At 50.0% G+C, this 25,639-nt stretch overlaps 1 protein-coding gene across 1 annotated transcript in view; it reads right to left on the bottom strand.

Moving 5' to 3' along the window:
- CCDC93 (coiled-coil domain containing 93) overlaps nucleotides 1–25,639 on the bottom strand; it is a 130,290-nt gene that overhangs the window by 15,831 nt on the left and 88,820 nt on the right. The window contains 5 exon segments of the mRNA XM_060262457.1: nucleotides 8,938–9,046; nucleotides 9,323–9,394; nucleotides 11,226–11,297; nucleotides 22,534–22,615; nucleotides 24,043–24,116. Coding sequence (XP_060118440.1) covers nucleotides 8,938–9,046; nucleotides 9,323–9,394; nucleotides 11,226–11,297; nucleotides 22,534–22,615; nucleotides 24,043–24,116 — 409 coding nt within the window.

Genomic DNA, 25,639 nt, shown 5'->3' with positions numbered 1-25,639 from the left:
GGGTTCATCAGACCCGCGACGGCCCCCCACGCGGCCCCCGTGTTGTTTAGAAAGAAAAAGGACAACAGCCTTAGGCTTTGCACTGACTTTCGCGGGATTAACGCGATTTCCATGTCAAACGCCTACCCCATCCCCCTCATCAAAGACCTGCTAAGCACGGTGGCGGGGGGGGGAAATTTTCACAAAGCTTGACCTGCGGGACGCGTACTTCCGAGTGCGCATCAAAGAGGGGGATGAGTGGAAGACGGCGTTCAACACACCGATGGGACAATTTGAATACTTGGTCATGCCGTTTGGATTGCAAGGGGCACCTGGGGTGTTCATGAATTTCATAAATGATGTATTGCGGAAATTTCTGTACAAGGGGGTGGTGGTGTACCTTGATGACATCATTATTTATTCTCAAGATGAACAGTCCCATGTGAAACTAGTGAGGGAGGTGTTGGCCACGCTGCTGAAGCACCAGCTCTACGCCAAGTTGTCCAAATGCGAGTTTCACCGCACGGAACTAGATTATTTGGGCTTCCGGGTGTCTGGGGACGGGCTGGCCATGGATCCAGCCAAAGTTCAGGCAGTTTTAGAGTGGGCCCCCCCGAGGACACGTAGACAGCGCCAAAGTTTCCTCGGTTTCTCCAATTTCTATAGGGGATTCATTGAGGGGTTTGCCCAAATCGCTCTGCCCCTAACAGACCTCCTGAAGACGAAGGGGAGGGGGGAAGAGGCAAAGCGACCAGGGGCCAGGCTGAATTGGACACCGACTTGTCAGGCGGCTTTCGACCGGCTTAAACAACTGTTCACAAGCGAGCCGGTCTTAAGCCACCCAGATGAGCGGAAGGGGTTCGTGGTCCAATGCGACGCCTCCGATGTCGCCGTAGGAGCCATTCTCATGCAAAGGGATGAGGAGGGGAAGCTGAGACCCTGCGCTTACATTTCGCGAAAGTTCTCAGAGGAGCAGAGGAACTGGTTGGTGTGGGACAAAGAGGCCTTCGCTGTCATGTTTGCACTAAAAACTTGGAGGTCCTGGTTGGAGGGAGCCAGGGTGCCCTTTGAGATATGGACGGACCACAAAAATTTAGAGGCCCTAACAGGGAAAAGAAAATTGAGTGAAAAACAAATCAGGTGGGCGGGCTTCTTCTCCAAATTCGATTTCACCCTGAAGCACATCCCGGGGACCCGCAATTTTCTAGCGGACGCCCTGTCCAGGCTCCCACAGCATGAGAGCCAGAGGGAGGAGGTGGTAGACTCCCTGATCCCCCCCACGCAAGTGGCGGCTATGGTTACCACCCGCTCACAGAGAAAAAAGGAATTGAGTGGGCTAAGCAAAGAACGAATCGCCCTAGAGGCCGAACGGGAGGGAGGTGGGCGGCCAGAGGGGTTGCAGAAAAGAAAAGACGGTCTTTGGTACAAGGGAGAGAAACTGTACGTCCCGGAAACCTTAAGGAAAGAAATTCTCCAACTGTGTCACTGCTCCAAGCTAGCTGGGCACTTCGGCTATGTCAAAACCTTGCACTTAGTGCACCGGCAGTTCTGGTGGCCGTCTCTAAAGAAAGATGTGTCGGACTTTGTGGCTGGTTGCCCGGTGTGTGTGATGGCGAAAAAGAGGGGGGGGGGAAACCCCAGGGCTCCTACAGCCGTTAGAAACAGCGAAACGGCCATGGGCCGTGGTGTCCATGGACTTCATAGTCGAGCTGCCACCCTCCCGGGGGAAAACAGTCATACTGGTGGTAGTGGACACGTTTTCAAAACAAGCCCACTTCATCCCCTGCAGCCAGTTACCCACAGCCAAGAAACTAGCAGCTTTATTTTTCGACCACGTGGCCAAACATCACTCCATCCCTGACAAGGTCATAAGTGACAGGGGCCCTCAGTTCGTTGCCACCTTCTGGCGGGAGTTTTGTAAATTATTAGGGATGGAACAGGGGCTAAGCTCTGCCTATCACCCCCAGACGGACGGACAGACAGAGAGAGTGAACGGGGTGCTAGAGCAGTACCTACGGTGCTTTGTAAGCCTACGCCAATCAGACTGGGTGGACCTCCTCCCCTTCGCAGAATACGCTTACAACAACAGCGCTCACAGTTCCACCAAAGCATCTCCCTTTGCAACAGTGTTTGGGTATGAGGGGAAGCCGATCCCCATGTTGCCAGGGGGGGAGGGATTGACGGGCTCAAGTTTCGAGCAATGGTGGCAAGGTCCCAGCCAATGTTGGCCAGCCATACAAGAAAACCTGAAGCTGGCCAAAGAGACGTATAAAAGACAGTACGATAAAAGCCATGTGCCAGTCTGGGACTTGAAGGTGGGGGACTCTGTATTTCTGTCAACAAAAAACCTGCCTCTGGCACAACCGTCTAGGAAGTTGGCTTTTAAGTTCCTAGGGCCATTTAAGATCAAGCGGGTAATCAACCCGGTGACAGTAGAGCTAGACCTTCCCCCTGCTCTTGGTAAAGTCCACCCTGTTTTTCATTGCAGCCTACTGCGCCGATCTCCGGGGCCGTCCAAGTGGCACTCACAAGATTCACCAACCCTCCCCTCGAAGGGGGAGTGCCGGAGCCTCTCGGGGCCCGAGTTGCTGAGCCATAAATGTGAACCGCCCTCCTCGCAAGGCCGCCCGGCAGGGGAGGGGGCCTAGGGGGGGCAGTATGTCAAGTCTGCTATGAATTACTCAATACCTGTATTAAGTTTGGTTCTGAAGTGAAGGAGTCTGGGTACTTTACAGTGTACACCGATTGCTGCTAGCTCACTTTCCTGCCCCCTCACTAGAGAGGCCTTTGTTGTGTAGTCTGCTTTGAAATGCTAACATGTGAAAAAGATAAGGGCGCCTTCCCAGCCTTGCTCTCTGTGGGAGAGACTTCGGCCTGGGAACGAAGGGAGTAGCATCCTAGTGCGAAAATGTGTTGCATAGATTACCCCCACCGTAGGAATTCCTTTCATCTATACCTTAAATGCTGGTTTAGTGCCTATGTACTTTAGTCCTTCAATCTCTGCCATGGTCTCTAGTTCTGTTTACAATAAACTTGTTACTCTGTTTCACCAAGAGACTCGTTATTGAATTCAGCCGACTTGACATTGAGGGCAGAACAACCATACAAACCATAATTGCAGAGGTCTCATGTGAAGTCTCGCAAAGCGCAGGACAGAGGTTGTGGCAGCCATAAGTCCCAGCATGCGCTGAAAAATGAAGGCTGTTTGGGTCAAGTGCAATATGATGGTAGCGGCCAGAGACTGAATGCGGTGGGCCCTGTCTGCAGGGAGGTAGGCCTTGTGGGATACCGTGGATAGGCGTGCACCTATGAATTGAATTTCCTGTGTTGGGATCAGGTTGGACTTTGTCAAGTTGACTTGAAGACCCAATGAAGACAGGAGAGACAGAGTGGTTGAGATGTCTTTCTGAAGTTGCTCTTTGGATTGGGCCACAATGAGCCAGTTGTCTATATAAGGATATATGGAATTTTTTTCTTGGTGAAGCGTCGTCCCCACCACCGCCATACACTTTGTGAAGACTCTTGATGCAGTCGATAGACCGAAGGGAAGGGAGCGGAACTGGTAATGTTGGTCCCCGATGGCAAACCTCAAGAATCTTCTGTGGTGATGGTTGATGGTAAGGTGGAAGTAGACGTCTTGAAGGTCTATTAACGCCATCCAAGCCATCTTTTGAAATCAAAGGGAGAACATACTGCAGGGTAGTCATGCAGAATTTTTTGTACTGTACATGGCCATTGAGTTTGCGAAGGTCCAGTATTGGACATTGTCCTCCATCTCTCTTTGGAACCAGGAAGTATCGGGAATAGAACCCTGTGTGATGGAACTGCGGTGGAACTGGTTCTATGTCTGTCTTGTCCAGCAAGGCGGAGATCTCCTTTTGAAGTGGGAGGGATGGAGGAGTATGTATGAATCGATGGAGCCTTGGGGGCGAATCGCACTCTATGGTGTAGCCCTTGTGGATTATTGCCAGGACCCAGGAATCTGATGTCATGGATTCCCACATGGGGTAAAAAGGAAGCAGTCTTGTGATGCTGGATAGATGTTGTGGTTGAAGAGGAGATGGCATTAGGAAGTCAAAGAGACTGTTTTGAAGCGGGAGTCGCCTTCTTTGTGGTCTGTGTACGAGGCTGTTGATGGAAGGGTTGTTTAGCTGGTGGAGGTTTGCGCTTCCAATAGTCAGCCTGTTTTGGTGAGCGGGGACATTAATAATAGGACGGTTTCCAGACTCTGCGATTAGGTTGAGACTGTTGTTGACTGACTCCCAATCTCCTAGCTCTTTTTCTACTGTCAGACAGTGGTCAGGATGTCATCAGTTGTAGCATTAAAAAGGCCCTGACCGTCAAAGGGCAGGTCTTCAATTTTAAATTTGATGTCTGGTTGCAATGAGGAGGATCGAAGCCAGGCATGGCGGTGCAAGGCGATGGATGCGGCCATGGTTCTGGATGAGCAAGCCACAGCATGACGAACCGAGTTAATTTGTTATTTGCTAACTCGGGAAAGCTCTTGCAGGATTTGTGATGCTTGTTTCTGTGCAGAGTCAGGCAGAGACGGAACCAGTGTAGTAAGTTGGGACATCAAATTAAAGGTGTAGGCCGAAAAATATGCCAAATAATTATGAATTTTAGAGTTGGCAGTAGACAGGGAGTAAATTTTTCTCCCTAAGGTGTCAAGCTTCTTTCCTTCCTTCTCAGGGACTGGATGACGTGTTTGTTTGGACTTTGATGAGAAGTGCACAATCATGGAGTTGGGTGCAGGGTGATTGAATAAGAATTTAGAATCCGGTGCGTGGATTTTATGTAAGGATTTGATCCTTTTAGATATAGGTGGAACCGGCGCGGGCTTATCCCAAGCCTCTTTTAGGCCTTCAAGGTGAACAGGGAGCATTGGAAGGAAGGAGCCCGCAAGTAAGTCCACATGGACTAGATCATGGACCACATCGAATACTCTCGGTAAATCAGTAGTGAGCCTTATACTGAGAGAATTTGCCATGTTGGTAAGCAGGTCTAAGTACGTCTTGGTTCCCTCCTTGGATCGGCTGGTTTGGTAATGTCGGAAACAGGTGATGCTGGTGCGGATGCTGCAGATTGAGACGAATCTGAGTGTTCAGCTTCGGAATCCTCAGGACCATCCATGGGAGTCGTAGGGCAGTTGTGTAAGGGCTTGGTCGGTAGCAATATAGCCTTACTTGGAAGGATAGGTTGGTCAGGTTGATCTATCTGCTGTTTCGATGGAACCGAGAGAGCAGACATTGAGAGCGCCGGTGATAGTGGTTTCGAATCCTGACTGTAATGTCGGGGTCGATGAGGAGATGAACCTTCATGGTATCGGGGGTGTGACGGTAAGGCATGGGTTAAACAGAAAACTGAAGACGCACAGAGCCTGCGTCAGGTGACCTGAGGGTGGGGGCCAGAGTGCTCAGAACTCTCAGTGTGGAGTGAGTTTGTCAGCTAATGGCTGAGGAGAGTCTGTTAGTGCCTGACAGAGTCTGAGTGAGTTAGTGCCTGACAGAGGTTGAAGAGAGTTAGTGCCTGTCAGAGCCGGAGAGAGTTAGTTGTCTGACAGAGGCTGAAGTTAGTTAGTGCCTGACAGAGCTGGAGTGAGTTGGTGCCTGTGAGAATCTGAGAGAGTTGGTACTTTGAGAGAGCTGAGACAGCGGCTGAGGAGAGAAGAAAAGCTGACTGCTAGCTCTATAAACACAGCAAGGGGCTATGTGTGACTAAAAGGAAGAGTCACCGTGAAGACCTGAACGGTCACAGACACTTACATACATCTTTTAAGATCTAGAGAGGTGGTTGAGGGAACAGATGTGGGTCTAAGAGTCTGAAGAGCTGGGAGTAGAGGCTCCAGTCGACTAGAGAGACTTGGCACATCATACCCAAGAGGCCAGCCTATACTAGTAGTGGAGAGTGTATTATTTAGGAACTGTGAACCTGAGAGACCTAAGAAAGAAGAAAAGATATTATAAAGCCTGAAGTTACTGAGCAACTTGTTAACAGCTTGAGACATAATCTAGCCCGTGTATATATCTCCCATATCCACAGTTTAAGTCTTTGTGTTTAAATAAATATCTGTGGTTTACGTTAAAGTTCTCTGGAGCCTATATTTTGAGAAAACTATCCAAGCTGCTGTGGTCCCCTACAAATTGAACTATACATCCATCTGAAGGCAAAACCCCCGAAGAGACTAAGACAGAGAAATCCATATCTTACCCACCCCTTGAGTTATATGTTTCCTGAGGTAAAAGTTTTAAAAGGAATAACTGAGAAGACAGAGGGGCTGGGGTAGCCATAAACAGCACATAGAAGCGATCCAGTGGGACCGTGAGGCGGGTGCTGTGATAAACTTCCTCATGGTACCAAGGTTGGTATGTGTCTTCGTGGTACCGAGGTTCACGGTACCTAGGTTGGTAGACTTCCTCACGGTACCGAAGCTGGTGGGATTCCTCATAGTACCGGGGTCAATGGAGCTCGTGGGATGGCAATCTAGAAAACCTATAGTGCTTCCGGTACCGACGTGGGGACAGAGGTGATCTGGACCGTGATGAACTGTAGTAGTAATAACGATCCCTGCGTCGGCTTGGAGACCGTGGGTCAGTATAGACTTGTGTAGATAGATCTTTGTGTGTTGGTGGGCCATGTAGTGGAGATCTAGAATGACGACTATCATGGGCCTGAGCTGAAGACTCTCGATATAGCGGAGAGACAGCCGAATCCTTGAAGGTGCGAGGCATGGAATGAGTGGACACCAAGGAGATTAGCTCGCTGACCTCGAAGTCGAAGTGATGATTCCAAGGATTCAGTAGCAAGAATGTCTTCTGGTAGAGATTCGTGGACAGAGGGAGACCGCGATTGGATGTGGATGACCTCGTCAGTTATGACATTGGTGGGAGTCGAGAGTTCCGCTGGAACAGTTAGTGCTGCCGATATTGTAGCCGAGGTAGATGCAGCCGCCAAGTGCGAGGTTGATGCCATGGTATGGTTGGAGGGTCTCGAGTCCGAGGACTTACGGTTAGTTTTCGCCGTGGATTTCGAAGGTATTGAATCCGAGTGACATTTAGAAGACAATTCCAATGGGTGTTTTTTCTTGGAGTTGTCAGATTTCTTGGTATGTTTTCCGGACTTATGCTTACTGGGAGCTGATGCCACGGAAGCTGCAGATCGAACCACAGCCCTTTGCGGAGTTAGGGAAGGTGGCGAAGTATGAGACCCAGAATCGTGGGGCATTACAGGCCGCAGCGAAGATTCCAGAAGGTGGCTTTTGAGTCGAGTAGCACAATTCTTTCTGGCCTGTTTTCCAAACTGGCTACAATGAGCACAGGTGTCGATCCTGTGGGTCTTCCCCAAACAAAATAAGCACAAAGAGTGTCCGTCGGTCAAGGGAATTTTGGTCCCACACTGGATGCACTTTTTAAAAGTTGTTTTGGGGTCCTTCCCTTCCATACGCCTGGAGGGGGGTGGGAGGGGGGAAGGAAGAGGTAATAGTAAAGAAAATAAAGTCCTTTTTTTTAAAATAACGATACCAGTTGAAGAATGAAGAAGAGGAGGTCATTAGAGTGGAACTGAAGAAAAAAACCTTAGATTTTGTATTCCAGGAAGGTATATATCCATTATAACAGCCAATATTTAAACAGATTTTATGAGGTTGTAAAACTAGATGGTGAAAGTCCCCAGGTTTTCGAGGGGAGCAGGATTCTACCTGGCCTCTTAGTCTTTCTCCCTTAAGTGGGTGAGTAGGCTGAATGGGGTGTCTCATAGTTATTTTTTTAGCAAGTTTTTGCTTTGTAGAGGTTTTATTAGTCAAGATGGAGATTTGCTGAGTTAGAAGTTCAAGCTTTAACAAGCTTTAACAGCATAACTTTAAATAAACTTTAAATGTTGAAATATATTGCAGATAATATAGAAAGCTCTCTCAGCATGTTGTTTGTATTACTGTTATCTTTCCCTTCTTCCTGTAGTAAAGAACTTAGTTCTTCATTTTGTTCCACTTGCAAGGCTTTATGTTGACAGTTCTCTGGTATATTAATTAGTGCTTCAAACCTATTTGAGTTAGAAACATTATACAAAGGAGTATTTACAGGGGCAAAATAGTCCCCAATTTTACTTTGCTTGGACACTGGAGGGGAACTTAGGTCTTCTGATTCACAAGAGTGTTTACAGGCAGCCATATCTTTCTATGTTTTATCTCCTCCTTCTGTCCTTCAGATAGATAAATTCTACAGCTCGTCAGTCTTCCACTAGTTTCACTTTTCAAGGTTGTTAAATATAAATATAAAACAAACTGGAATTTGTCTTCTTTTAAGTTGAAGACGCCGACTACAAAAACGTATATGAGCTGCTGCCTTATCCCACTGATCCATTTCACTCAACACTATCTATTCCAGCAGGTCTCCAGAGTATCAAAAAGAAAAAGTCCTTCCCAGCACCAAAAAACACAAGCTTTGAATTCTCCGAGGTTGGGTTCATTTCCAGGTGGAAAACCCCATGCGTAGGACTGCACAGAGACCTCTCCCTCCCCCCAAGTAAAAACTCTTGTATCTGATCGATAACTCAATGCAATGGGACAACTGTGAGAGCTGCAAATGGCCCATCCCTGGAACAGAAGGCAATATGGAAAATTGAAGTGGATGGAAGCCACATGAGGAACTAGAGGTTAATTGTATAATCCTTAACAAGAATTACACACATCCTTCTGTGGAAGATGATATATTGAGAAGGGTGCAACATTGTTTATGATGACAGTATAAGAAGTCTATGTGAGATAAGCATCAAATCTCCAGCCCCAAGGGAATTTTTAAAGATTTTTTTAAAATCTTAACAAGCAGGTGCACATAATGCAAATGTTAAAAAGCCATCGATACAGCATTTGCAAGGCGCTGGTTCTTCTCCATGGGTTTATAGCATGAGCACTTATTTCCATTGCTTAGCTGTGAGGAATATACTTCCACTTGATATACATACCCTGACCATAAAGTTCAATAAATCTCTTCTGGTATTGGGTTAACTCAGCTCTGCTGGGTACTTCATCAATTTTGCGTTGTAAAATGGCGATTTCCCTATTTCGTCGGGCCTGAGGGAAATTTTTAAAAAAGAAAACTAGATTTCTTTCAATAGACTGACATTCAGGAACAACCTGATAGTAGACTCGACATTTCTTTACCAACCTCCCATACAAGTTATCAGCTCTCAACTGCAGAACGTAATATCTTCATATGATTACATGGAAAATGACATTTAAACTTCAAATTGTTCATCACAAATAATGTTTGCATATCAAAATCCAATTGACAGAAAAGGTAAACATTTAGAACACACATTTCCAAACAGTTATATTTGGAAAACTTACCAAAAGAAGTCTAATCTTCTGCAGCTTTTCTCTCTCCGCTTTGTATTGCTGGCCTATAATTTTAGTAGGCTCCTAACAGAAGAAAGAAAAACAAATTGTAATGCCTCTCAAACAAAAATAAATTAATATGATAATCAGAAATCAAATCCTGATTAATGCATGTTGATTAAAATATTTACTACATAGCTCTATGCAGGGGTCATCTAATAGAAAAAGAGGTAAAGGAGTTCATTAGGACAACTCATTTGCATAACTCATTTGCATATGCCACACACCCGTGACATCACTGGAAGGTATACAAAATTATATCAGCTCAGCATCTACCTAAAATGCTTCTTGAGTTATAATTATCATAATAAAACCTCACTCCCATTATACACAGTGGAATGAGGAAGATTTCCATCTGTCTCTTTTATACGTTTTGGTTATTTTCCCATTTTTGTGGTGAAAAATATTAGGAAGTTTGGCAAATCTTAAGAGTTCAACAACATTCTCACAGGGAAAGAATGGAGCCCAGAAGCAAGTAAGCAATGAAGCCCAGAAGCAAGTAAGAAAGAAAGAGCACAATAAAATTTAGAGATTCCAGAGCTCCTGCCTGAAATGAGGCCTGGCTCTTTGTATTTGCTTACAGTGGTAGCATGCTAATGGAAGGAAATTAAGTTAAAACGGTATAATCAAGCAAATGTCATTCAATGGAACATGTCAATGTTAATATGAGAAGCCACCAAAGATGAATAATGGGAGATACCACAGTGTTTGCTTGGTGCCTAAAAGAAGATACCATAAAAGCAAGGAGAATCTGAGTGGAGTGGGGGTTCCATAACTAGGAGACAATTATAAGACCCTCTCCCTCTCTCCGGTACTACATCCACCTAATCTCTGAAGAACATGGAAGTGGACATCATTAGATTATTTTAACAAGGGCAAACTCATAGTGGAAGTAAGCCATGCTTAAGATATCTTGGTTCCAGGCCATCTAGGGCTTTAGTATTAAGAAACTGGGGACCAGATGAAGGTCTTCACAATTAAGGACATGCATTCCCAACATCTACCCTCATTCTTCCAGCTATGTTCTGGCCCAACTGAAGCTTTTAACAGTTTTTAAGCACTTCTTAAATAATGTATTAGCATGATTAAGGATGGGGGAAACGGCACCATGGATAAAGGAGCAGAAAGATTACTGCTTTCTCCCAAAGGGATGCAGCAGCCCAAGCTAGTCAAAATCATGTTTACTGCCCAGGTAATCTCAATCTTCCAAAGAATTTTCACTTTCTATGCAATGATGTGTTTACCTCAGAGCATTACCTCAGCCAAAAAGAACTTGTTTCTACATAGAATCACAGATTCATAAAGTTGGAAGGGAGTTCCAGTGTCTTAGTCCAACCCCTGCACAGTGCAGGAAATTCTTTTGCTTCTTAGGCCATACTCCCTGGCCCCAAGCCAGCCGGAACTGTGTTCCTGCTCAAAAAACGCTCTTGTTCTCATGGTCCCTTTGTATATGTCCTGGGAAATGCTGTTCACCACTTTGGGGTCAGGGAGCAATTTTTTTTAGGCCAGTTTTGCCAGGGATCCTGGAGAGGCTTTCCCCCTTTTTTGCCACCTTTTGGGCTTGGAGCAAGGGTCACTGGGTGTGTGTGGGGGGGAGAGGTACTTGTAAATTTCCTGCATTGTGCAGGCTGTTGGACGAAATGACACTGGAATTCCCTTCATCTCTATGATTTGAACAACAGCTTCCGACAGAGGCTCTTTTCAGCAAACTAGATAGCAATAAGGAAAAGTTTAAATTAGCAGGACACTCTGAAATGAAGCGAGGGGAGAATGTATATTTTAAAATTCTAACTACTAAGAGAAGAAAGATTTCACTATCCTGCTTGATCCAAGTGCTCAAATCTCAGCCGTGTACCTTCTCCTCTCCATTTTCAGCTGTTTCTGCTTTCAAACTTTCAATGTTTTGCTGGAGGCGTGCCATCTCTTCCTTTAAAGAACAGGAAGATAATTTTTTTTTAAAAAGTTGCTTTTTATCAGCAAGTCTTGTTGCTCTTCACAGAAACAGAAGCCACAAACATATCCCTTTCACAAATCATGCATTAGAAAGAAGCCCGAGGAAGGAAAAAAAGCAGCAAAGGAAAAGAATCCCCAATAATGAATTGTGGCATTCTGTGCTTAGGGCACCAGAAGCGAAGGAGGTTCTTCATTATGCTATGTAGCATGCTATACTTGTCAAGTCTGAGTTATGTTTTACTAGCATAGATTTTCAACTCTGGTTCAAACTTTGGTTCAGGAAATGACTCCTGGGTAAAAGCCATACTGTATTCAAGTGCTGCTAGCTCAACCTCTCCTTCCCCCCCTCCTTCCCTTTGTTATGTAGCCAAGCTTTGCAACTAGCTATGAGAAAAAGATTACTGTGCCTTCTCAAAGATAATGGGTACCAAGGAAGTGCCCAAGGCCAGCCAGGCCTGAGAACGATAAAGTAACAACGATGTGTGAATGTGCTCGCTTAGGAGGCCCCCCCCGTAGGAATTCCTCTGATCTGCACCTTAAATGTTTGCCCTCTGTATATGCTCGCCAGTTCTCTCAATCTCTGTCGACCAGTCTTGCAATATGTTACAATAAACTTGCTACTTTTATCAACAAGGACTTGTTATTGAAACATCAGACTTGACATTTTGAGAGAACTCCCTTTTGGGGGGTTTCGACTGTGCCAGCAACTTGAAAAGCCAAATGGCTGACCAGATTCCAGGCAACGGAGAACTCCCACTCGAAGCGGGCTTGGAAGGGGCTACCCCGTGGCACGTACTGGACCCCAGGAGAGCCGCGGAGTCTCCGCCCGAGTTCCAACTAGTGCTGTCCCCGAGGCAGTATCAGCCGTGGACCTCGACCACCATCATGGGCCAGGCCCCGCTGCGCAGAGACGCCATCCTAAACCGCCACGTTAGGCAGATCCAGATGGCTGAGGGTGAGGCTGCCAACCCGGGCTCCGGAGAGACGGGAGAAGCGGACAGCATCATCGTCGTCCACGTGGGCGAAAGTGGGGACGATGGAGCTGGGGCCAGGAAGGCCGAATGTGAAGAACCCCGACTCAAGGGGCAAGGCGAGGAGGATTATCAATTGTTCCGCTCGATGGTCCGGAGGGAGATCGATGGCGCCCTCGGGGGGCTGCGGGACGAGGTCCGGGACCTGACGATCCAGCTCGGAAGACCTCCAGATGCCCGGCGGGGCCAGCTGCCCCGGCCAGAGGCCGCCCCAGCCAACCGGCGGCAGCGGCCACCCCTCCCCCGGCGAGAGTCGGGGCACCCCAGGCACCGGTGCCCGCGCCCCCAGCCGCTGGGGCCCCGGTGGGTCTCCGGCACGTGGGGAGAGAACTAGATGCCACCTTCGATGGGGACCCGGAGGAGGTGAACTACTTCGCAATACAAGCGAACCGCTTCATGCACTACTGGGGGAACTCCTTCCCGGATGAGTTTAGCCGAGTCGACTACCTGGGGTCGAAGCTGAGGGGGTCGGCCAAGAGATGGTATGTGGGCCTGTGTGAGACCAAGAGCTCGATCCTGGACGACGTGCACACTTTCCTGCAAGCCTTGCTGACCCAATATGAGGACCCACTGCAAGAGACCCGGGCGCTGGCGGCTTTACGAGACATGCAGCAGGGGCCCCGACCCATTCGCGAATACGCTGCCGACTTCCAAGCCAACGTGGCCAGAGTCCGGGGCTGGAACGAAGTAATGAAGATCGAGCAGTTCACAAATGGACTGAACGCGAGCATCCTAGACCGGGCCCTCACCCAAGCCCGTCCGGCCACCCTGGTGGGGTGGATCCAGTTAGCGGGAGAGGTGGAGAACAGCCTCAAGAGAGTGGCTATGCTTCGGCAGCACCAGTCCGGGAAGACCCAGACGAAAGGGGGGACCCCGAAAGTGGAGCCGCCAAAGGGGAAGAAACCGGCGGTGGCGGTGCCGGTGGGGCCACGCAGGTGCTTCCGCTGCGGCGACCCCAATCACTTGGCCTCCAGCTGTCCGCACCCCCCCCACCGCCGAGGGCCGCCCCGACCCCGCCGAAGGCCGTCGCCCAAACCCCGAAGAAGCCGCCCGGCCGCCCTAAGGATGCGGCGAGGAGCAGCGCAGCGTCGGTGCAAGAGGAGCTACAGAAGGAGGAGATAATCCTCTCCGCCGAGCTCGCGGACCTGGCTTGGATCGAAGAACCGGCGGGAAACGACGCCGACCTGCTGCCCTGAAGGCTGCCCAACAGCAGGTCGATCGTGACGGGGAGCCGCTGACGGTGAGCGTGACGGGGAAACTGTACTTTGTGACTGTGAAATTGCTGAACCCCAAGCTACGGAGGTTCATGCAGATCAGGGCCCTAATAGACTCGGGGTGTAACAGGGAACTGATGTCCCCCAGGGTGGTGGAGGCCTTGGGACTAGAAAGCTCACTCCTACCCCACCCGATGCTATTCGAACAGATGGATGGGTCGGTGATGTGCGGAGAGCCTTGCACGCGCGAGATGCAACCGTGCCCGGTAGGGATCGAGGAGCATTGGGACCAAGAGCTCTTTGTGATCGCTCCCTCGTGCTCATACCCGATAGTGCTAGGGGTGGGATGGCTGGAAAAGCATGAACCCTTAATCAGGTGGAGGGCCAAAACCATCAGATTCCCGGACCCGGGGTGCGAATCCCATCGGTGGGACCAGGCGTGGGGGCCAAAAGCTCCCGCTGCCAAGGAAAGGGTGTGTGTGACCGTGGAGGAAGTACACTCGGTCCCCGCGCCCTACCGGGACCTCATGGAAGTCTTTAGTGAGAAGGAGGCCAACCAACTGCCCCCCCACCGAAGCACGGACTGTGCCATAGAACTGATCCCGGGGGAAACCTTACCCAAGGCAAAACTCTATCAGATGGGGTGGGCAGAAAAGAAAGAGCTACGCAAGTTCCTAGATCAGAACTTAGCAAGGGGGTTCATCCGGCCGGCCGCAGCCCCAGTCCTATTCAGGAAGAAGAAGGACAACTCGTTGAGACTGTGCACTGATTTTCGTGGGATAAACGCGATTTCCACGTCCAATGCTTACCCCATCCCCCTCATCCGGGACTTGTTGAGCACGGTTGAGGGGGGGAAAATATTCACCAAACTGGACTTACGAGACGCCTACTTTCGAGTGCGCATTAAAGAGGGGGACGAGTGGAAGACGGCCTTTAATACCCCCATGGGACAGTTTGAATACTTAGTGATGCCGTTCGGACTGCAGGGGGCCCCGGGGGTGTTCATGAACTTTATCAATGATGTGCTGCGGGATTACCTGTACAAGGGGGTGGTGGTGTACCTTGATGACATCATCATTTACTCGCAAGACGAGAAATCGCATGTGAAATTGGTCCGAGAGGTGCTCAGCACCCTGCTGAAAAATCAACTGTATGCTAAATTGTCTAAATGCGAGTTCCATCGGACGGAACTAGACTACCTAGGCTTCCGAGTGTCAGAACGCGGATTGGCCATGGACCCGGCGAAGGTCCAGGCAGTATTGGAATGGGCCCCCCCGAGGACACGTAGACAGCTCCAATCGTTCCTCGGGTTCGCAAATTTTTACAGACAATTCATTGAGGGGTTCGCCCAGATAGCCCTGCCCCTGACTGATCTCCTAAAGACCAAGGGCAAGGGCCCCGAGGCCAAGCGGCCCGGAGCTAGGCTAAATTGGACGGAAGAGTGCCAATCCGCGTTCGAGCACCTGAAGCGCCTGTTCACGAGTGAACCGGTCCTAAGCCACCCGGACGAGCAAAAGGCCTTCGTGGTCCAATGCGACGCCTCCGACGTGGCCGTAGGAGCCATTCTCATGCAGAAGGACGGGGAGGGGAAGCTAAGACCATGCGCCTACATATCCCGAAAGTTTTCAGTCGACCAGCGTAACTGGTCCGTTTGGGACAAGGAGGTGTTCGCAGTGATGTTTGTCCTGAAAACGTGGAGGTCTTGGCTGGAAGGGGCGAGACTCCCCTTTGAAATATGGACCGATCATAAGAACTTAGAGGCTCTAACGGGTAAAAGAAAGCTGAGTGAAAAACAAATCCGGTGGGCAAGGTTTTTCTCGAAATTTGACTTCACTCTGAGGCACATCCCGGGGGCAAAGAACTTTCTGGCGAACGCCCTCTCGCGGCTCCCGCAGCACGAGAGCCAGAGGGAAGAGGTAGTGGACTCACTGATTTCTCCCTCCCAGATAGCCGCCATGGTCACTACCCGCTCCCAGAAAAGGAAGAGGGATTTGGGAGGAATCAACCCTGAGCTCATTGCCCTGGAGACGGAGAGGGAGGGAAACGAGAGGCCAGGGGGGGTGCAGAAAGCCAAAGACGGACTATGGTACAAAGGGGAAAAACTATATGTGCCCAAGCCCCTGAGAAGGGAAGTCTTACAGCTTTGCCACTCTTCCAAACTGGCTGGGCACTTTGGCTATGTCAAGACGCTACACCTGGTTAACAGGCAATTCTGGTGGCCCTCCCTCCGCAAAGACGTATCTGACTTTGTCACCAGCTGCCCCATTTGTATAATGGCCAAAAAGAGGGGGGGGGACCGCCGGGCTTGCTACAACCACTTGAGACCGCCAAGCGGCCATGGTCAATAGTGTCCATGGACTTCATAGTGGAGCTCCCCCCCTCACGGGTAAAGACTGTCATTTTGGTGGTGGTGGACACTTTTTCTAAGCAAGCGCACTTCATCCCCTGCACACAACTGCCCACCGCGAAGAAACTGGCGGCCCTGTTCTTCGATCACGTGATAAAACTACACTCATTCCCCGATAAGGTCATTAGTGACCGCAGGCCGCAGTTCGTTGCCACCTTCTGGCGGGAGTTCTGTAAATTAGTAGGAATGGAACAGGGGTTGAGCTCCGCCTACCACCCACAGACGGACGGACAGACGGAGAGGGTTAACGGGGTGCTTGAACAATACCTAAGGTGCTTCGTTAATCAAAGACAATCAGACTGGGTAGAATTACTCCCCTTCGCTGAATACTGCTACAACAACACCATGCAGAGTTCCACCAAAGCCTCCCCCTTTTTCACAGTGTTTGGCTACGAGGGGAAGCCACTTCCGCTGTTGCAAGGAGGGGTAACAGATACGCCCACCTCCTTCGAGCAGTGGTGGAAGGGGCCGAGCAACAGTTGGCCAATCATTAAAGAGAATCTGGAGGCGGCCAAGGAGTCCTACAAAAAGCAGTATGACAAATCCCATGTCCCGGCGGGAGAGTTTAAAGTAGGGGACTCGGTGTTTGTATCAACCAAAAACTTTCCTTTAACCCAGCCCTCTAAGAAGCTAGCTTACAAGTTCCTGGGGCCCTTCAAGGTGAAAAGAGCGATTAATGCAGTGACTGTGGAACTGGACTTGCCACCTGCCCTGGGTAAAATCCACCCTGTGTTTCATTGCTGCTTGATCCGGCGAGATCCGGGGCCGTCCAGCTGGCATCCTCTCCCCTCGCGGCTCCTCTCCACCCTGGCGGACCGCTGCCTCACCACTACCGAACCCCTGGAACACTTGCCCCAGACTAGGACCCCTCTCCTCGCCGTGGAGGGGGCTTAGGGGGGGCAGTATGTCAAGTCTGAATTATGTTTTACTAGCATAGATTTTCAACTCTGGTTCAAACTTTGGTTCAGGAAATGACTCCTGGGTAAAAGCCATACTGTATTCAAGTTAGGGTGGCCAGACCGTCCCGGGAGCCCGGGAATGTCCCGGTTCTGGCCCCCTATTCCCGCCTCCCGGGCTGGCTATACCGGGACCATTTAGAGGTCCCGGTTTAGCCAGCCCCGGAGGCGGAGGCCTCTCCGCGGCCTCCGCTGGTCGCTGGAAGCCCTCCAGAGTCTCTGGAGGGCCTCCAGGGACCAGCGGAGGCCGCGGAGCGGCCGGCGCTGGTCCCGGAAGGCCTTCCAGAGCCTCTGGAAGGCCTTCCGGGAACAGCGCCCGACCAGCGAAGGCCGCTGCGTGGCCTCCGCTGGTCCCTGGAGGACCTCCAGAGTCTCTGGTGGGCCTCCAGGGACCAGCGGAGGCCGCGGAGCGGCCGGCGCTGGTCCCGAAAGGCCTTCCAGAGGCTCTGGAAGGCCTTCCGGGACCACCGCCCGACCAGCGAAGGCCGCGGAGCGGCCGGCGCTGGTCCCGGCCTTCCAGAGGCTCTGGAAGGCCTTCCGGGACCACCGCCCGACCAGCGAAGGCCGCGGAGCGGCCGGCGCTGATCCCGGCCTTCCAGAGGCTCTGGAAGGCCTTCCGGGACCACCGCCCGACCAGCGAAGGCCGCGGAGCGGCCGGCGCTGGTCCCGGAAGGCCTTCCAGAGGCTCTGGAAGGCCTTCCGGGACCACCGCCCGACCAGCGGAGGCTGCGGAGCGGCCGGCGCTGGTCCCGGAAGGCCTTCCAGAGCCTCTGGAAGGCCTTCCGGGACCACCGCCCGACCAGCGAAGGCCGCTGCGCGGCCTCCGCTGGTCCCTGGAGGCCCTCCAGAGTCTCTGGAGGGCCTCCAGGGACCAGCGGAGGCCGTGGACCGGCCGGCGCCGGTCCCGGAAGGCCTTCCAGAGCTTCTGGAAGGCCTTCCGGGACCACCGCCCGACCAGCGAAGGCCGCTGCGCGGCCTCTGCTGGTCCCTGGAGGCCCTCCAGAGTCTCTGGAGGGCCTCCAGGGACCAGCGGAGGCCGTGGAGCGGCCGCGGAGCAGCCGGCGCTGGTCCCTGGAGGCCTCCAGAGGCCAGTGCCGGCAGCTCCCTCCCTGCCTTCGCCGCCTTCGCCGCCGCTGGACTCTCCGGCTCCGCCGCTCTGGAAACAGGTAAGGGGGCCGAAAGCGGGGGGGGGGGGGCGGGGGGCGTCCTTCCTTTCTTCCCTCCCTCCCTCCTTCCTTCCTTCCCTCACTCCCTTTCCTTCCTTCCCTCCCTCCTCCCTTCCTTCCTTCCTTCCCTCCCTCCCTTCCCTTCCTTTCCCTTCTGTTCTTATGTGACCAGAGTGGTGGGCTGGATGAGCCATTGGTCTGATGCAACAGGGCTTCTCTTATGTTCTTATGTGACCAGAGTGGTGGGCTGGATGAGCCATTGGTCTGATGCAACAGGGCTTCTCTTATGTTCTTATGTGACCAGAGTGGTGGGCTGGATGAGCCATTGGTCTGATGCAACAGGGCTTCTCTTATGTTCTTATGTGACCAGAGTGGTGGGCTGGATGAGCCATTGGTCTGATGCAACAGGGCTTCTCTTATGTTCTTATGTGACCAGAGTGGTGGGCTGGATGAGCCATTGGTCTGATGCAACAGGGCTTCTCTTATGTTCTTATGTGACCAGAGTGGTGGGCTGGATGAGCCATTGGTCTGATGCAACAGGGCTTCTCTTATGTTCTTATGTGACCAGAGTGGTGGACTGGATGAGCCATTGGTCTGATGCAACAGGGCTTCTCTTATGTTCTTATGTGACAAGAGTGGTGGGCTGGATGGGCCATTGGTCTGATGCAACAGGGCTTCTCTTATGTTCTTATGTGACGCAGAGTGTTGGACTGGATGGGCCACTGGCCTGATCCAACAGGGCTTCTTATGTGACAATACTGACTTTGGTGGACCCAAGCACTGATTCAGTGTAAGGGAGCTTTGTGTTTGTGACTGGAGTAGATAATACTGACTTTGGTGGACCCAAGCACTGATTCAGTGTAAGGGAGCTTTGTGTTTGTGTCTTCTGGTGCAATTTTGTTCTCAGATCCTGTATTTACTTCATCAGTATATGGGATAAGGCACTTTCTCAACTGTGCTGCATAATGCAGCCTATTTATTTTGTCCTGTTGGCTCTGTTGGCTCTGTCTGCGCCACCTTCATCACTTTCGGGGTGTGGATCCCCCAGTGGGGTGGTCTCGTGACTCCCTCCGCCGGCTGTTTCTGATAGCCCTGCGCCCCCTCTTTCATTTGATATGTGTCCCGTGCGGGTGCCACCCTCCCCCCGGGAGATGCCGCAAAATGAGCCCCCTTGAGGCTTATGGCGGCAGGGCTCGGGGGAAGCGAGCTAGACTGCTGTTCTTTTGAGGGGTTATAGAGTGTTTCGAGCCCGTCCCTGTGGCATCGGCCCCATCGTTGTAGGGCCCAGGGGGCCGGCGCAGCGGCATGCTGAAGCAGCCTGTCGGTCACTTCCGGGTTTCTGTCCTGCATCTCGACCTGTGTTATTAGTGACAGGCTGCTTCGGCGTGCCGCTGCGCCGGCCCCCTGGGCCCCACAACGATGGGACCGATGCCACAGGGACGGGCTCGAAACACTCTATAACCCCTCAAAAGAACAGCAGTCTAGCTCGCTTCCCCCGAGCCCTGCCGCCATAAGCCTCAAGGGGGCTCATTTTGCGGCATCTCCCGGCGGGAGGGTGGCACCCGCACGGGACACATATCAAATGAAAGAGGGGGCGCAGGGCTATCAGAAACAGCCAGCGGAGGGAGTCGGGAGAGCACCCCACTGGGGGATCCACACCCCGAAAGTGATGAAGGTGGCGCAGATAGAGCCAACAGAGCAAACAGGACAAAATAAATAGGTTGCATTATGCAGCACAGTTGAGAAAGTGCCTTATCCCATATACTGATGAAGTATATACAGGATTTCAGAACAAAATTGTTTCCGGCGGTGATATTTGGGGGATTTTTGGGGATGTCACAGGAAGTGCTGTGAAGTCACTTCCTGTTTCCGGCAGTGGCATTTGGGGGAAATGATGTCATTTGGGGGAAATGATGTCACAGGAAGTGATGTCACTTCCCATTTCCGGCAGGTGACGCGGGGAAATGATGTCACAGGAAGTGATGTCACTTCCTGTTTCCTGTGGTGGCATGCCGTCACCGGAAGTGACGTCACTTCCTGTTTCCGGCGACGCGCGCGGGGCGCGCGCACACCCCTCCCTCCCCCCCCCATGTGTCCCTGGCTGGCCTTCAGACATTATGGTCACCCTAATTCAAGTGCTGCTAGCTGAACCTCCCCTTCCCCCCCTCCTTCCCTTTGTTATGTAGCCAAGCTCTGCAACTAGCTATGAGAAAAAGATTACTGTGCCTTCTCAAAGATAATGGGTACCAAGGAAGTGCCCAACGCCAGCCAGGCCTGAGAACGATAAAGTAACAACGATGTGTGAATGTGCTCGCTTAGGAGGCCCCCCCCCCCGTAGGAATTCCTTTGATCTGCACCTTAAATGTTTGCCCTCTGTATATGCTCGCCAGTTCTCTCAATCTCTGTCGACCAGTCTTGCAATATGTTACAATAAACTTGCTACTTTTATCAACAAGGACTCGTTATTGAAACATCAGACTTGACAATACTGTCAATGGTCTCATTCTGGGGGGCCTCATTCTGTGGGGGAGGGGAGCAGAATAGTCTATTTCTTATGCAAATGAATGTGGAACAGAGGCCCAGAGAAGAGCATAAAGCTCTGAAATGGCAGGAAAATGACACCGACTGCAACATACCAGTTCTACTATAATTATCAGTAACAGTGTAGCTTAGAAGTTACTGCATCTTAGATCATCTACTGTCAAAGTGATGAGGTCATGTGACTGTGATCACAGGACTGGCTGATGCAATGCCCAGTAATTGCCTGTAGTCACAGTGAGTCAGCATATTTGCTGATAGGTGGGCTGAGCTATAAAAGTGCTAACTAGCAAGGTTACTTTCTCTCTCTGTATTGATGATTGTCTGGCGTAGCACTTTGGAGCTCTGGATTGTAATTATACTGCACTTATCTGTAAATATTGTAAATACACTGATAGTTTTAGTAGAACCAGTGTGAAGACTCTTCTTATCTGCGTTACCATTTTTATCAGCCTAATAGCACGCTGCTCTGCTAACACGCACTGTCCGTCAATAATTACAGCAGCCAAAAGTCAAATGCCACTTTTGCACAACCTTCAGTTCATTCCATAAGATGTTTTGGGGGGAGTAATGCTCGAAGTTTAGAATAAAAACGAATTTCCAACAATATACAGTAGTCCCCCAGCCCCCAAGTGTTAATAGCAGGGGTTGAACATTCTTTGTGTATTTTCTTGTCTCTTCAAACTCCCCCACAGTGAGACATTTCATGTTTCTCCTCCTGCCTCTTACTAATGTCCTTTCAGAAGATAATTATCATATTTGATATTCATCACATTTTCAAGGTGCCTAGCATGCTATCTGAACAACAGGAACCCACTAATTAAGATTTAAGCCTGATGCATATGTTAACTAAGTGTTTGGGACACCAGACTGCACTGATGACAGAGTACATTGTTAACAGCCTCCTACATCACTGCTCCACCTCAGGCTACTGCTATGGGAACTAACCATGTGATGCAGACAACTAATGTACATTCTAATATTATTTATATCCCACTGTATGACTACCATGTTCTTGAAGTGCATTTGCTACTGTATCATAGTTATGTGAAAACATATTTTTTCCTCCAGCTACCCTGTTACTGTGATCTGTTTATATCTATGTATGTACTTGTCAACTCTATATGAAATGACTATAGCTCTTGGCTTTCAGGAAAAAGGTCTTACATAGGTACTAGGAGTTAAACTTGAAACTTTTTGCACAGAAAACAGATGCCCTACCACTGAGTCATGACCCTTTCCTAAGGAACTTGGGGCTGGATCCAGTGCAGGATTTCCATAGGTGGAAGGGCCTTCCACCTACAGAGTTTGACTTTCTTGGCTTTCACTCCTATGACAGCCTACAAGGCCATCCTGTTCTCTGTAGGTACCAGCAGGACCTGAGAAAGTCACAATCCTTGAGTGGAAGTCCTTGGCCTGTGGAAATTATTTTCTGGATCCAACTCATGGTCTTCCCTAGGCTAGTAAAGAGTGACATGTCCAAGACTGTTCAGTGAGCTTCAGGGCCAAGTGGGAATTATATGCTAGGTCCCCCAGTCCCTGGGCTAATACTCAAACCACAATGGCACACTATGGGCTGCATCCCATCTAAATTCCATGCATGGAAGCACAAATTTCCTTGCCTTTCTTATCCCAAAACAGCCCCAAATGGCCCCCAACATGCTGTTCCTGGAGGACAGGAGATCTCTGGGAGTATCAAGGGGTGGAGTCTGAAGAGATGGGAATTGTGCCCTCTCTTGCTCATGCAGATCTTTTGAACAGAATGCAAAATATCCTACTATGTTTTGGAACAGATGTTAACACGAGATCCTGCACTATGTACTAGTAAACACAGGCAACTATGTGGCTAGAGAGAAGCCCTGTGTGCCCCACCACAGGAATAACGTTCAGACACTTACCCTACAATGTAATCGGAATTCTTGTTCTTGGCTTTTGAGATTCTCATTCATTGCCACCAATGCTCGAAGCTTCTGCAGTACACTAATAAAGGTATTATTTACTGTTATGGACTTATTTATTTTTTATTTATTTGTTTAGAATTTATATCCCGCCCTTCCCACAAGTGGCTCAGGGCGGCTTCCAACAATTGATCCGACATAAAAATTAAGCAATATTTAAACATGTAAACAATTAAACATTTAAAACAGATAAAATCTTAAAAATTAATAAATATTCCAAATATATATAAGAAGAAATCTGGCAAGCTACATTGAGTTCTCATCTTAGCTAGGTGTAAACTAGCCGGAAGAGGGTCGTCTTACAGGCCCTGCGGAACTGAACAAGGTCCCGCAGGGCCCTCACCTCCTCCGGCAGCTGATTCCACCATGTAGGGGCTATAACAGAGAAGGCCCTTTCTCTGGTGCTTTTCAAGCGGGCTTCTTTTGGCCCAGGGATAGTAAGGAGATTTTGTGTTCCCGACCTCAGTACTCTCTGGGGAACATGTGGGGAAAGACGGACCTTCAGGTAGACAGGTCCCAGGCCATATAGGGCTTTAAAGGTAATAACCAGCACCTTGTACTGGACTCGGTATATCACTGGAAGCCAGTGCAGGGTCCGAAGACCCGGCTGAATGTGTCCCCACTTTGGGAGACCCAGTAACAGCCGGGCCACGGCATTCTGCACCAGCTGCAATTTCTGAGTTCGGGACAGGGGCAGCCCCATGTAGAGGGCATTACAGTAGTCCAACCTCGAGGTGACCGTAGCATGGATCACTGTTGCTAGGTCATCACGCTCCAGGAAGGGGGCCAACTGCCTTGCCCGCCTAAGGTGAAAAAACGCGGACTTGGCAGCGGCTGCTATCTGAGCCTCCATCTTTAAGGAAGGCTCCAATAGCACCCCCAAGCTCCTGACCCTGTCCGCCGCTGTCAGCGGCGCACCGTCAAAAACTGGTAGGGGGATTCCCCTTCCTGGGCCGCGGCGACCCAGGCAAAGGACCTTTGTCTTCGCAGGATTAAGCTTCAGCCCGCTCAGTCTGAGCCACTCAGCCACTTAGACACTCTAATTCTAAGAGGAAAAAACAACTTTTGGAAAACTAGCATTTATTTTAAACAAACTACCTAGAAGCTGAACTCAAATCATAAAATGGCAACTAGGCTGTATTACATGTGAATTTATGTGAACACGTTACTTTGCTTGGCCAGATAGCACCCAGTATATTTTTTAAAGGACAGTAGCAAAGAAATATATGTGAACTAGCTTGATATCACAATAAACTTGTATAATTGTACTGAGTCAAAAGTAAATGTGAAAACACAGTCTGTATTTTCTTTTTGCCCAAGAATTTAAGTTTCCCTCTAACTTCGTCATCTCATAAGCACTATGCACAAGAACACAGATGAACTAAATACGTTATCAAAAACTTTACTGAAAAACTCAGTTTATACAAAATGGGATGGAGGAACATATACTTAGAATCTGCTTGGGACTCCACTGTTTCCAAGTCTGCTACCTCCTTGCCCAGTTTTTCAGTATAATTCTTAACCTAAAAAGGAGGAATTAACAGTACTGTGTAAAGAGACTGGCTGAATTTCTCTCTTTCAGTAAAGATGATAAAACAAACTGAAAATAAGCTCCCTCAGATCTGTCACGCTCAGATTTCTTGGACCTAACTCATCGGCAAGTGGAATAATTTTGAAGAAGGAATCTCTGTCACCTTTCCCCAGCCTCTGGGTGTGTGTGTTTGGGGGGGGGGGGGATTCTCCCTTTTTGCTTCAAGATAGAAACCTACCCAGCAGCCATTTAACTAGGAATTTTTCGGGAGGGGGGCACTGATGGGGCATGACATCACAAAAATAAAATCTAAAATCACTCACCAGCAGAGCAGCTCTCCAGAACAACTCTGAGAATTCCCTCTGAATCCTCCAAAAGGATGGGGTGGGAATGGGGTGGGATGCTGGAGCTATTCTATGACACCCCCCCCAATCCTCCTGACTCCTGTTTTCCCCAGTCCTCAAACATTCTGACCCCCTGCCTGTCCCCCCACGGGCTCAGCTGGTGTCTTTTCTGCCTGCTGTAACCCAGCAGAAGCCCCCAGCACAGTGTCTGCTGCTTTTCTTGCCTGTCTCTCACATCCTGCAGTGCAAAGCCCTCTGCAAGGCCTGCCTGCCTCTAGTCTGGCAAGGGGGTGGGGGCCCTGGGGTTGCAACGTGAGCCTCGACGGGTGTGTGTGGGGGGGGTTGGCACCAGAGGCCAGCTTCTTCCAGCCTCCTTGCCAAGCCTCCTTCCCTCTTCCTCTTGGCATGTGCTGTCTCCTAATCTGCAGCAAAAAGAAAGAGAAATTCCATGTGAACTGCAAGGCACTCATGAGGGCAAGTAAAGGCGGAGATACGGATGTGGAGGCAGCAAAATTATAGGGGCATCACCTGCTCTGCCCCCACACTGGCTACCCACTCTTGTAGGAACTGGGTACACTGAAGTCTTGAAAGCAAAACATTTGACTCAAACAGAATCAGAAAACAGCTACAGTTTAAAATGATGTCTCACATGCTAAATTAGTAAAAGAACTGTGAGAGTCCCTTTCCTTCAGAAACAGAAGATTTGTTCACTTACCGTGAAGCTTCCTTCTCGGTGGACTGGCAGTGGGTCGGTCCGCACTTCTGGGGTATAGACTCCTCCTCCGCATCACAGGGTCGGTTCTTCCAATCGATCCGGGGGGGGGGGGTATTCCTCACGAGCTCTCCAGTAATTTCCAAGCCGCAACTCCCCTTATAGGAAATAAACTCCCACCTCCTCCCTGTTACACATACACCACCATCGAGTGTACAGAGAGAAAGAACTTTATTACTTTCAACTTTACCATACAGAAATGGCTAATTGAACAGTAGCCTTACAGATCACAGAACAGCAAACATACCCCACATGAAGGAGTAGGCTCCAGAATCCAACTCCAAAACTCAGGAAGCCACTCAGCCACCTATGGGCGGGCCGGACTGACCAACTGCCAGTCCACCGAGAAGGAAGCTTCACAGAAAGTGATACAAATCTTCCGTTCTCTGGTGCCCTGGT

Source organism: Heteronotia binoei, chromosome 21 (genome assembly GCF_032191835.1).
Source record: "Heteronotia binoei isolate CCM8104 ecotype False Entrance Well chromosome 21, APGP_CSIRO_Hbin_v1, whole genome shotgun sequence".
Taxonomy (NCBI): Eukaryota; Metazoa; Chordata; class Lepidosauria; order Squamata; family Gekkonidae; genus Heteronotia; species Heteronotia binoei.
Note: the sequence above shows the minus strand (reverse complement) of the source record. Positions and strands in the feature narration are given on the sequence as shown.